Below are 13,109 nucleotides of genomic sequence, written 5' to 3' on the forward strand. Positions count from 1 at the left end.
CTGAGAAAACACAGCTTAGAAAGAATTCAATTATGTTTTCACACATGCAGCAATGAATGTGCTCTGCAGAAATATGTCAGACTGAATATTCATATACTTATTTCCAGTGATCTGAAATTCACTGCAGCAGTGGGTGAGGGTGAAGGCTTTTATCTGTGGGCGAAGCATGCCCTTTGTCTAAATGCTGTACAACATGTGGCAATTACAAGCAAAACATCTGATACAACTACCAGTGAACTACCACGTCCCAAGTTTTACTTTTGTATGTTGAAGGACATCTAAAATTTGTATAAAAACATCCAGTAAATTCCCTTTAGTTTCCCTGTCTCTGTGTGCTTTTGCCGACCAATTCTCAATATTTCATTGATTTATCTCATAGCCCAGTCCCTACTTCATCTGAGCTTACTGTGAGGAAGAAGTGGGAACAACAGTTCCTGCATCTTCACCTGCTCTCCAAACCCACATGAGCTTCCAGTGGAAACAAATAAAGCAAAAGAGCAAAAGCAACCATAGTAGAAACTGCACAGACTTCTGTGACTGTTTCATTTGCTAGTAATTCAGTTAAAATAGCATTTGCTTGCACAGATCTGCATGAGATGATGGAAAACTACAGGTACCAGTGAAGAAGTCTTAATTACCAGTGGATGTGGCAGGCCTTCAGCCTGTGAGCGGAGCACTCTGTCTACCTAACCCCACTCCTCTTGTCGTTGCGATGGCTTCTACTCCTCCTGGCAAGGAAAGTATGTTAGAAACAGCTGCTATTCCTCCTTCTGCTGCTTTCCCTCAGTGGGAGGATGGCAGGAATAGTTGCCAGCAAGGCAATGGCTCAGCGGATGCCAGCTATTTTTACACAAGAGCACAGTCTTGCAGGCTGCTGCTGCCCACCTGCTCAGAAATCTAGCTGAGCACTTTGCAGGATAAGGACCTATGATGCTGCCTTTTGCACTGCAAATTGCCTCCAAGGTACCTAATACTTTAAACACTTCAATTTTGTTCAGCCGAAGTACAAGAAAAGACTTAATCCAACTACTAATGAGATCCTGAGGTACAGTTCCACTGTAATCAGCAGTGGAAGCTACATCAGGTCCAAATGTGACATTTTCAAGCACAGGTACCTGGAAACAAGGATGCAGCTCTCCAGTCACTTCAAGCTACTATTAAGCTACTATTATCTGGTTTTTTTTTTTGAGCTGTCATCAGATGAAAGTCTTGCCCTCTCCTTTGTACTGCATTTCCACTCACATGAGGTGGATCGAGTGGCAGATCTGGCTGAAAATTCACCTTATGGCTGAGTTACTTTTAATCTAGAGCTTTCTAGTGTCACCTACTGTGTAGCTGTATAAAACCATATGGCAACAAAAAGGAGATGGTGAAGGAGTGAAGGCAGGGGCTCTTTCAGTAACGGGCACCGTATCATTGTTGTAGAAGCATTTTTACAGTTCTTACCCCAAACTGCCTATCCAGAAAAATGACATCTAACCCCAAGCAGCAAGAAAACAATCAGTTATGAAATGCGAGCTACTGCAACTTCCCTTTGAAGTCTTTGAGAGCACTGCATTATACAAAAGATCACTGGTATTCCACTGCAAAAACTGAAATAAAACTACGAAAGTTTCAAAATTTTGAATACTTTTGCTTTTGCTTTTCCCTGTACAAAAATTTCATAGCATGATATTCAACTTTCACAATTGCTTTACAGTCAATTAAAAGACAAAGTTCAATTTCTTGCACCCATTGTGGCATTCACAGCCAACCAGCAAACAACCTCAGGAATCAACTGAACCAGCATGAAGCCTGTCTCTATATTGCATCCAGTCCCCTTGCTTATTGCAGTACCACCCAACTGAATCCAAAACCTATTATCAGTGGACTCATTTTGAAATAAAACTTTAACAGAGGACTTGTTGCTGTGTCATTCTCCAAAGGATTTCCCTGCGGCAGTATGCCTTCCCTAAAAAATGTCATTATTAATGGAATTAATTTCTTACAGAGGTTTACAAGTCAGGTCAGTTACTAGAGCAATTATCATCAAATCCAAGCCAGCGTATTATCAGTCAGTGCTGATACGTGAACCCAACAGATAATAACTATCCTAGAAATGTCCTGGAGTAATGAAGATACACATAAAAAAGCAGATCTTCATTCATGCTCAACATTGATATATAATAGCAAATTCACCCCTTGCTTCCCAAATATAAGCCACCTCTATTTCCCAGTTAGCTAGCCAGCACAATGAGCATTAAGAGCATCAGTCATCAGCAGAACTATGCTTACATATGTCAGTAAATCGATTCACCACTAACATCTGCCTCAAAAAAAGTTTTGTTTGGCAGTTCTTACTGCCTTCCCACCTGGGAAATGAAAATATCCACATGTCACTATGTACAAGACTGCTTCTCATATGTAAAAGAATTCTAATTTTACATCTTCAGCTGACTGCTAACTGCACAAGATTCTCAACTTACTATTATGTTTATAACCCCAAGTCCTTACAATGCTAAGGGATATGAGCACATGCGAGGAGGAGATCAAGAAAAGTCCATTCAAATGAGAAAAGTGAGAAGAGGAAAAGGAAACCACACAACACCCCAATGTAAGACCCATCCACCAAGGCCTTGGCAGAAGAGAGGAGCTTTGCACTGTGAATGGAAAGAACAAACTTGAGCTATGGTGAATGGCAGATGGGAACCGGTTTCATAATCAGAGACCTACTGTGGAATATGCTTGAGTATATATGGACAAAGAAACATAACTTGTGAGTAATTCTAGATGCAGCTAATCAGTGCACATATATATATACTAACACCATGAAAATATTTGGATTTGGTACTTGTTAGAAAGCTTTCATTATAAACTCCAAACAAATATTAGTTTGGAGCAAAGAGCGCGTTAATAGGACACAAACATTTCAGCAGGATGGCAATATTTGATGAAATACGGGAACACATATTAAAAAAGTCTTTAGACAAAATGCTTTTTTTCTTAAGACTTAACAGAATGTCTGGTATCAATTGCCAAAATTTTACCTACCTTCTCAACCGGGGTATTTTCTTCACTTGTTACACTTGCTTTTCTTGATTCATTTTTTGTTCTGCTCAGCCTCCGGGAGACCTTCTCTCTAAGCAAAGTGGCGTATCCAATGTGTTCGTAGATGGGATTTGTTGTCATTTTGGAAATATACTCAGAAGCCTTTGTTTCTATATACAATGTTATCAAGCCATCTGTTACTAGATCATGGATTGATTCAAATCTTTTCTCCCCAACGAAGTGCTTCCCATCATAGAACAACCTGTAGTTTAAGGTCTGATTGCCAAATCTACACATACAAGGAGGAAGAGGACAAAAAGACAGAGGGAAGAATATTAGAGGGACTTCATACTTCAAAACACTTGAAGAGATTATTTTGCTGACAGGTCAAACTGTCTGGACTGCATATGGAACATGCACATGGTGCAAATGCATCTCTGTGGTGCCCCAACTCAAATCAGAATCCAAACCTAACCGCACCCCATGAAGTAGGATACAAGCCACATGACTCTGGTATACGTGGGTTGAATATAAATCCTGAAGGGCCTACAAAAACCAAGAGAAGGGCATGTTGTCACTGACATGACCTTACGTGGGATGCATACTTTTGTTGAGGGCTGGTTTGTCCTGAAATGTGTCTGAGGTCCAGAAACTGGAGAATTTTAACAATCATGGCCATTACTTACAGCCACTGAAAAGATGGGCACTTTTAGCAAGCAACTTAAAGGTCTGAGCCACTCTTCTGGCAGGGAGCCAGGGAGACTGAGCTCCTAATTCTGGGAGGTGTAAACTATGTGTAAATTCATGGCAGATGTAAACTTCATTTTTTTAAAAATAGATGAAAAGGTGAAGCGTTGCAGCAGCATGTTCTGCTACAACACCAATGTGGAATTCTCTTGACAAAAGGATTCAGTGATACGACACCGGGTTATGTGGACCTATGCTGTACCAAATATGTACCTTTTGTGCACTTCCTACTGCATTCAAATCAAATGGTGTAAGTCTTTTATTTTTTCACCCAAGGTTTTCATATGAATTCTCAATTTATAATCAAATTCATTTTTTGAGTCTACAAATATTATCTGGATGGACTTAGAAATCATGCAGCAGTGTCAAAACAGCAGGGAATCTGCCATAATCCCCATCCTTTGGTAGTTCTTTAATTCTTTAAATCTCTCTCCAAAACCTTAAGAAATTACATTTGTTCTTTTTCAGCTGACAAAAGTTGCTTTTAATTTACAACACTTTGCAATTGGCATGACTCACCAGCTTTCCAACTCTACCATCTGCACATCAATATGAACTCTCAGAAGGATTTCAGCACCATTTCACAGCTACTTGGGATAAGCAGTTTTGCTACTGGCTTACTAGTAGGAGGGTGAAAATGAGAACTTCTATTTTGTGCATGTCCCACAGAAGGAATAATGCTAAAAGCACTGTGATATATTGCCAAGTAGTTTGTTTTGACAAAATCCATGGAATATCTGGTCCTTTTAACATTAACACAGAATACCTTTAAGACTGCCACATGGGAAGGTTTTGGATGGCACAGCCAAGACAGGAGCAGCTGTATCTTCAAGGAAAGGCACCTTTTATAGGCTGTGAGGCTGTAGCTTGGGATCTCATGGAATTTTCAGTTCAGGTGTACAACAGACTTTCTCCTCTGAGCATCCCATGCTTCACATTGTATTCTACAGTGAGCTTGAATTTCACTCAGAAGAAGAAGAAAACTGACCTCTTATCTGCTGCTGGACCTCATGATTTTCCTGGGTCTGATTCTTTAAATATCATCTCCTGTTGCCGGTATTGGTGTAAAACACATCACAGAGCTCAGAGAACAACCTAGCTGAGTCCTCTGTTGGGTCATTCTTCCTTTATCCTCACCTCCATATTGTAGAGTTTTGAAATAGAAACTGAATGTTTATCCCACTGCAATGCTCAATTCTAGGTAGCAGAAATGTTGAAAACAGGCAGTGGCTTCTGAAAGCAATCTCCTAGCCAAGCACTAACACACAGACAAAGTGTGTTAGTAACTGTGTGCTGCAATAGTCAGGTTGCTGACAAGAGGGTGCAAAACCACCCCAAAACCATGCAGTGTTTTAAGTGCCGGTGGGTGCAGACATCCCTCAGGCAGGACTGACATCACCTCCTCCATCAAGCACCTTTACAGCTGAACAGTAAATCCCTATTAAAACAGTATTTACCTGAGAGCAAGTGTGTAGCAGCCGGGTTGCCTCTGGCTTTCTCTTAGGATGTACGCTCCTTCTACACCAGCAAGTATCTCATCTGCTTGCTCCCGAGAAATGATCCCATGGAACCTAAGGGAAGATATTAAGGCAATTGTCAGAAAAACCTAACCAGAAATGCCTCCCTGCTCTACTCCAGAAACTACTGAAAAGCTTCTGAAATGAGACTGCTGTTGCAGCAGGACACAACACTGTCTCACATTTATGTGAGAACCTGGCAAGTGAGAAGCAAAGAGTAAACAATAGCTAAGTGATTCCCCAAAATCTTTTTCCATTAATATACCATGTTTTTAACTTTTCTCCTCTATCAGTCAATGCTTCTCTTCTATATTTCCTCCGTAGAAGCTTTGTGGGGACAGAATAGAAAAATGGGCAATAATGGTAATATTTTTATTTTAAATGGAGATTATTTCAAAAGAAGAGGTCATTCTTATTACTAGTTTGCTTTAGCTTTTAATACTGCTTCCTTAAGTTTGTAGCTGAAACTGAGAAGAAAAATGGCAACGCTCAAAATTCTTTTCCGTACATTCTGAAGTAGTAGATATTTCACATCCTTGAGAAAAACAGTGTTTTCTTTATTTCAGTCAAGTTCCTCATTCTGCGTAGCAGTACTTCTGTGATTCTTTTGCCATTGTATTTTATGAAAGAAAGAGGCCGTAGGATGCACAATTAACCTTACAGTAATCAATGTTTAGTTGTGATCCTTCTGTAAGTACAAAGTCTTTACAGCAGTTTCAGTCTTAACTCCTACACGCATTTTGCTAGCTCATAACTTACCAAGGGTCAACTCAGAGGTTTTGAAAGTTTCTATTTTTGCCATTGTCTCTGAAAAATGGCACCAAATTGTACTGACCTGAAGTGTTTTCTCTTTTCTGACAGTACATTTGAAGTGGCATATTTCTAACACTGCCTCTGGCATGGTAGTGGAAGAGAAGAAAAACACACTGGATGTAAATGAAATTGTTGTCCTATTCTCTTAAGTTGTATTTTCACAACTAATATATGCTGGAAAAATTAGATTTTGGTGATTCTACCATAGTAACTTTATATTCAAAAACACGTAAATTGATTCATACTTTCTGTACTGCTGGGGACACATCATTTCCTGCTGCATCCAAATCAAAACAAGCATCCTCTAGATGACATATTTTAAGCTTGTTTTTACTATTAAACTCGTGGCAACTTCTACACCTAGTTAAAAATAATGAGCATTACCAGAAGCTTATTATAAAATAAAGCAAGCTTTAGTGTAGTTAGTAGGAAAAAAACCTCTCCTGGTACTTAATATAGGAAACTACTGGGACAGGATACCTGGGGCATCTGTGAAATTTCTTTAACCATGGGTGTTAAGCACTGGGTAATCCGTGCATTTCTCATGTATGTTTTCAGTAAATATATGTATAAAACCAGTTGTGCACAGTATGAGATTGCCTGGATTCAGCCTCCTGTCTGTGAAAGCAGGAGACAATAAATGTTCATGGAAAGAGTATGGGAAGCAGTCAAATACTTTCACTTCACATCCCTGTCCATCCATCTATCACTGGTTAAGCCAGAAGTTGTGTCCATCAGCTGTGACCTTACCCTTCATGAATCAGAGAGTCACACTTGGAAAAACTTCAATATCACTGTGCTTTTGGCCTCCTCAGCATCCCATGGCAATGAACCTGAGAAGGACACTGTGAACTCCCCTACTGGGCATTCACTGGGAAAGGGTTGTTTTTTATTCTATATCCTGCAGCCCATCACTTTGCTCTGCCTTTCGTTGGTTCTACACTCTACATACAAGGGAGAAGGAATGGGTAGAGGGGGGCCAGAACTACCTGCACTGATTAAAATGCAGCCACTCTGTGGATTTATACAGTAATATAATTTCATGTTTTCTGTTTCTTTCCCTAGGAGGTCCTGATCCTCTTTCCAAGTACAACTGAGCACTGAGTCAGTTGCTGGCACAGGGCTGTCCCCGGTGGTTCTGAAATCTTTCTGAGTGGTAAGAATGGATGTGATGTCCCCAAGGTGACTTCCTGCCAGCCTCACATACACCCACGGGATGCCAACTTGCATGCACAACATGGGTGAAAGGTTGTTGCAATGGTTTTACAAGTCTTGCTTGAGACAGTGGGATGGCTTGCTTAGCTGGATGCTGTCTTTGGCTCTGTTGTACTCCCATGGCTAGATCTAAATTCCCTACTGTCAAAGATAGTATTAAAAAAAATGAAACGGTAATTAGGGGCAAACTGCTGGCTCTTGAGCTTCTCAATAGCAGAAAAGGATCGTTAAACACAGATGTGTCTGGGATGGAAGAAAATAAGAACATGGGATCTCAGCAGTTTAGCCAGTGATAAGATGTTAAGCCTCAGCAGATTACTCCAGTAAAGGCCAAATGCTAGCACTGCAAGTGGTACTGAACAAGGAGACCACGGTGGCAGCTGCAATGGCTTCTCCCTTTCAGCTTTACCTGCTCAAAATTCTTTGCAAATACTGAATCCAGCTCCTTTCAAGTAAGCTATTGACAGGCAGGAAAGCTGTTAAGCTTGAATAAATTATGCTCCAGTGGTCCCTTATTTTCCTTACAACAAAATATGCACCAACACTTTGGCCATTTTAGACCTCGTAACTTTACCAGGGTTAGCAGTACTTTGACACACAGTAGGTGTGTGCATTTCCATATCCAGCTGTGAGTGTTAGGGAGGAGGAAGCATAAGGACACCCTTAAAAAGGCACTGATGCCTTTTTAAATTGCCCATCGCAGGGCCACCAGCAGGTTAGAACAACAAGAAAAAAAGGAAAAAACCACTCAAAGTGATATCTCTTTTTCCCCAAACTGTCCTCATAAATATAAACCTGCAGGTTCCAATAGTGGCACAGATTGTGAGCAGCAGTACTGAACTGTAACATCAATAACATCGATACAATATTAGGCATTCAAGATACTTAGCTTTAAGTTGAAGCAAAAGGCAAAAGAAATTATTTGTCAGAACTCCACTGTGTTTTTTTTGTTGTTGTTGTTTTAATTTTAGAACTACAACACCCAAGAGATACTTAAAAGAAAAGGATACTTACTCTCTTCCATAATACTTTGGTCTGTTCTCCACCTAGATTTTGAAAGAAAGGAAAAAATGTTTCAAACAGTTTAGATAAGCAACATAAAAAATTATGCTTAATGAGGACTTCTGCGCCCATCTAAGTGCTGAAATTCTGCAGATTCAAAACTGTGACCAGAACATGATGACCAGACCAGAACAGGAAAATAAAATGAGAAGAATTGCTTTTACTTATGGATTTCTAGAAGAATAGCACCTGTCAGAGGTTAAAAAAAACCAACAAAACAGAACTATATAAAATTGCATAAAATCTGATCAATTGCATAAAGAACATGTATTAGTATTTTTTGCTAGTCTAATACTATAAAATAAGACTATTTTCATTATATACCCTTTATCTCCTGATAAACTTTTTTTTTGTCTATACATGGCAAATAACCTACGATGAAAAGAAAAGAAAAGAAAAGAAAAGAAAAGAAAAGAAAAGAAAAGAAAAGAAAAGAAAAGAAAAGAAAAGAAAAGAAAAGAAAAGAAAAGAAAAGAAAAGAAAAGAAAAGAAAAGAAAAGAAAAGAAAAGAAAAGAAAAGAAAAGAAAAGAAAAGAAAAGAAAAGAAAAGAAAAGAAAAGAAAAGAAAAGAAAAGAAAAGAAAAGAAAAGAAAAGAAAAGAATATTCTTGGGAAAAAACAAGGCTTCTGGTTTTAGATGAAGTCCTAATTACCTTGGAGTCTCAAGAACATGCGGGTCTGATCCAGAGTACACTGAGTTTGCTGGAAGGACACCCAATTATTCCAAAGACCTTTGGACCAAGTCCCAGGAATGCAATGTTTGCATACAGAAACTTGGGGTAGTCCGATGCTTGCATTTATTCCTCAGGCTCCAATAATTGGTAAGTTCTCTGAAAGCAAACCCCAGCCTTGTTAGCCCCTTATTTCCTTTGCCTTTCTCTCTGAACTGCTTCCCGGTTCCTGGAAGGGCTCTGCAGGTGATGCATGGCCCGGCGCGCAGCAGGCAGAGGCCGGCAGAGGGCACGGCTCCCCCAGCGTTCATCCTGCTCTGAGACCCACCCGATCCATCTGCAATTGGTCCGGGGACCCTCATTTACAGATATCAGGATGTTCTTGCTTTGATTAAATCTCCTTATTTCACTCATAAAAACGTTAAATTCATGGAGATCCTTTACTTCTAAATAACAAATGTTTCTTTTGATTCGATAATCTATACACTGCGCATTAAATTGAAGCAGCTGCCTTTGTACCCTGCAGCCACTAAGGCTCCAATGCAGTGCAAAATGAACTAAAGTCTGTAGAAGATAATGAGAATCTTCAATGGAAGTCCTATGGGAGTTCAATCAAGTCCTGACTGTGCTTCCTTTCCAGCTCGATGTTTCTTTCCCAGCACAGCTCTGACAATAGCACTGTCATACCCTTGAAACTCCTGCCTGGGAATAATACTCTGATCCAAACATTTTGGAGCTTTGAGGGGCAGATTAAAAGCAAAAGGGAAACGAAGAAGAGAAGAAAGACCAAAATCAGAGAATTGCCAAGTGTAGGTTCTGTGTTCCTGTGTGCAAATACGGCAACTCAGAAATAACAATATATGAATTCAATTTCTTTTTCAAACATTCCTAGTTCACTTCTCATATGACCACTGGAAATTTGAAAGGAGTATTCAGGCTTCATGTAAAAGTCATTCACATCACACAGAAACTAGAAGAGATCAAAGAGGTCTTCATTAAAATTGTTACTATTCGAACCAGCCTAGCCCTATCTCTGAACAATGTCATATTTTTTGTAAGTAAAAGAACTCAAGAAAAAGCTGTGTTATCTCAGAAAGAGAACGTGGTTGATACTTTCATAGAATCACAGAATCATTTGAGCTGGAAGGGACCTCTAAAACTAATCCTGTCCCACTCTCATGCAATGAACAGGAACACCTACAGCTATGTGAAGTGCTCGGTGCTCTGCCCAGCCTGACCTAGAATGTCTCCAGGGATGGGGCATCCACCACCTCTCCCAGCAATGAAAATGTTCATTTTGAGTAGCCTGACTTGGCTTTATCATCTTAGACCTCGTTCTTATGGACCTGAATGACCCTCCAAAATATATTTTTGGTTGGGAATTTAATTAAAAAATGGGTATCAGAAGCTGGGTTAGGTTTATGAGACCACATTCAATCCTCCCTATTGTGGAAGAAAAGGCCAATTTTCAGTACACTGAAAATGGTGACAAGGAACAAGCAGACAAAGTTTCACTCCCACAGAAAGCCAAATAAAACTTTCACATCACAGAAGGTGAAGTGTGACTTTCATCTTGGATTCAGAATCTGCTTCTTTAAAAAAAAGTGATTTGCCTTTGCCTTGATTCTATACACAGAGTAAACCTGAATCCTTTCAGTGTACCTCAGAAAGATAAAGAGGTGAGTTACAAGTACTAGCACCTGCCATCAAAACTGCTTGTAAGCACAACTTTCCCCACAAATACAAAAAATATAATAAAAGTATAAAAGCAATCCGTAATCATCCCTGTCAGCAAATGGAGACACATTTTAAATCCCTCTCACAACACCTTTTTATGCAAAATTCCAAATTTGTCTGTGACACTTCTATCATTTAACAAGCAACCAACTGGAATGCCCTGCACACTGAGATTTCCCTTTTTCCTGCTGTTCGCAAGTTAAAAGATTTGCTTTTCTGAGATTCCACACAAAGCCCATCAAATCCTCTCTCCCTCGCCTCCTCCCTAAAGCAGAATTCCCTGCTTCAACACCTTTATAGCATCTATGTGTCTAAAACAGCCACAGTGTCAGCACTTTGTTTTAGGCAAGGAAGATATTGCAGTGCTCTGTGAAGTGAAGCTGCACATCTGCCTGACCATCCAGGAACACAAACGAAAGCTGTGTTGTTCTGGAATTGAGAAACTCTCTTCAGTGCTCACTGCCAGCTTTGGCCTGAAATAATCATTAAGCTCCTAAAACCAACTTCTCTGCTAGGAACAAACACAAAGAAACAAAGTTACAGTGAGAGAAAAGATCAAAATGACATCAGGGTCTCTAGATCAAACCCAGAATGTTGGATTGAACTTGGAAATAAAGCAAAAGCCAACACAATGGATGGAGCAGAAACTCAAAAGTATCAAAGCAGCCAGTAGTTCTGCTTTGCACTGACGGCAGATTCTGTACAGACTTCAAGGAAAAGCCTGTATCCCAAAAGGCAAAGGTGACTGAATTTAGTTGGGATTAGCTTTTCCTCTCCTACTATAAATGGGCTCGTGTGCATGCATACAGAGTCAGACAGATCTGACACAGAGAATCCTTCAAAAAGGACAGGACAGAAAACTCACAGGTAGACAAGTGACTGCTTCCAAGTTGCAGGAGCCCTCGGAATAATAAACCTTATTCTGAGGATATGAACACCTAATTGTTTTTATTTATTTTTTAATAGATTAAGGACAACAAAGAATACTTCTATCAACTGCCATACAGTCCACACAATTTCTTTGTTGAAAAAGCGACCACATTTCCCAGGTGGTTTTATACAACACTTCAACTCTTCTCCCTTAGACATTCAGCATGTGAGGAAATCTGAGGGGCTGAATCATTCAGGACCCTCACATAGACAGGACAAATAACACATGGCAAACAATAGGTTTTCAGTAGTGAAAATATATATTTACATTAAAGAACATTGTAACTTGCTTTTACTACTCCCACATAAAGGACAAATAAAATGGATTCTGTGTCTTCACTAAAAGTGACAGCTTTTAAGTAAAATGTGAGATAGTGATTTTCAGGCTTAGGAAAATGTATTGTTGCCAATCTCAAACCAAATAGATTGTTGCAGAGCAGGCACTTCTGGCCATTGCTCCAGAAATCTGGTGAAAAGCACTGAAAATTTGTACTGAAATGCACAGTTGCATGAATTATGAATTATCAGCGAATATCAAATTTGATCAGGAAATACAAATTATAGTGAAACAGCCTTAAATCAGTTCATCAGTCCTACAAAACCAGCAACATTCAACAACATCTAATTTTGAAGCACTCTCAAAGACAAATTAAACAGCCCTCCAAAGTCATTTATTTGGAAGATCGTTTTGAGAGGCTCTGCAAACTCTATCCTTAGTCTATCCTTGACTCTGAGCCTGCCAAATCCACCCCTTCTCAGCCTCCAAAAAAGACTCACTCCTACATTTAATCTAGTTTTACAAGTTTTTTACAATGTTACAGCATATTTTTCAAGGTATGGAATCAGTTGCACTGGAGTTCAACCTCAACGCTGAGAAAGAATTATGCCTTCTACATAAAAACACAGTAGCTATCTAAGCTAATTCAATATACTACTTTCACATAATTTTTAAGTTTACTGAATTTTAGTGCTCTGGGATTTGTGGCTTCTCTTTTGGCCAGGATGGTTTAGCCCTAGAATAACATACTCTTGCTAATGTACAGATTATTGTATTAAAATCCTACAGCACTCTGCAGATAAGTCGTTGCAAAACTACAGGGAATCACACAGGCAGGAGGTGAGTATGCCCTAATGTAATAGATTTTCATTGCAAGCATCTACATCCAAGCCACACTGCACTGAAGATTTGAGATACCCTGAAGAGTTCCTAAGTACGATCACAGAAATAAGATGACTCTAATTCAAAAAAAATAAAAAATGAATTAATTTCTCTTCAGCTTCATTGCACAAGACATATTTCTTTATCCAGTGGCCAACACTGAAGTCAAGAAATGTTGTGATGAAAACTGAGAAATCCCTCTAGGACAGCAATCTGTCTAATTCAGAAGGGC

At 39.4% G+C, this 13,109-nt stretch overlaps 1 protein-coding gene across 1 annotated transcript in view; it reads right to left on the reverse strand.

Moving 5' to 3' along the window:
• Positions 1–13,109, reverse strand: part of CHN2 (chimerin 2) — a 160,756-nt gene that overhangs the window by 63,324 nt on the left and 84,323 nt on the right. The window contains exons 4-6 of the mRNA XM_031590162.2: positions 8,334–8,365; positions 5,232–5,345; positions 3,031–3,316 (exon numbers count right to left, since the gene is read on the reverse strand). Of these exons, the coding sequence (XP_031446022.2) occupies positions 3,031–3,316; positions 5,232–5,345; positions 8,334–8,365 (432 nt within the window). The remainder of the gene's footprint in view (positions 1–3,030; positions 3,317–5,231; positions 5,346–8,333; positions 8,366–13,109) is intronic.

This window comes from Phasianus colchicus, chromosome 6 (genome assembly GCF_987193195.1).
Source record: "Phasianus colchicus chromosome 6, bPhaCol1.hap1.1, whole genome shotgun sequence".
Classification (NCBI taxonomy): Eukaryota; Metazoa; Chordata; class Aves; order Galliformes; family Phasianidae; genus Phasianus; species Phasianus colchicus.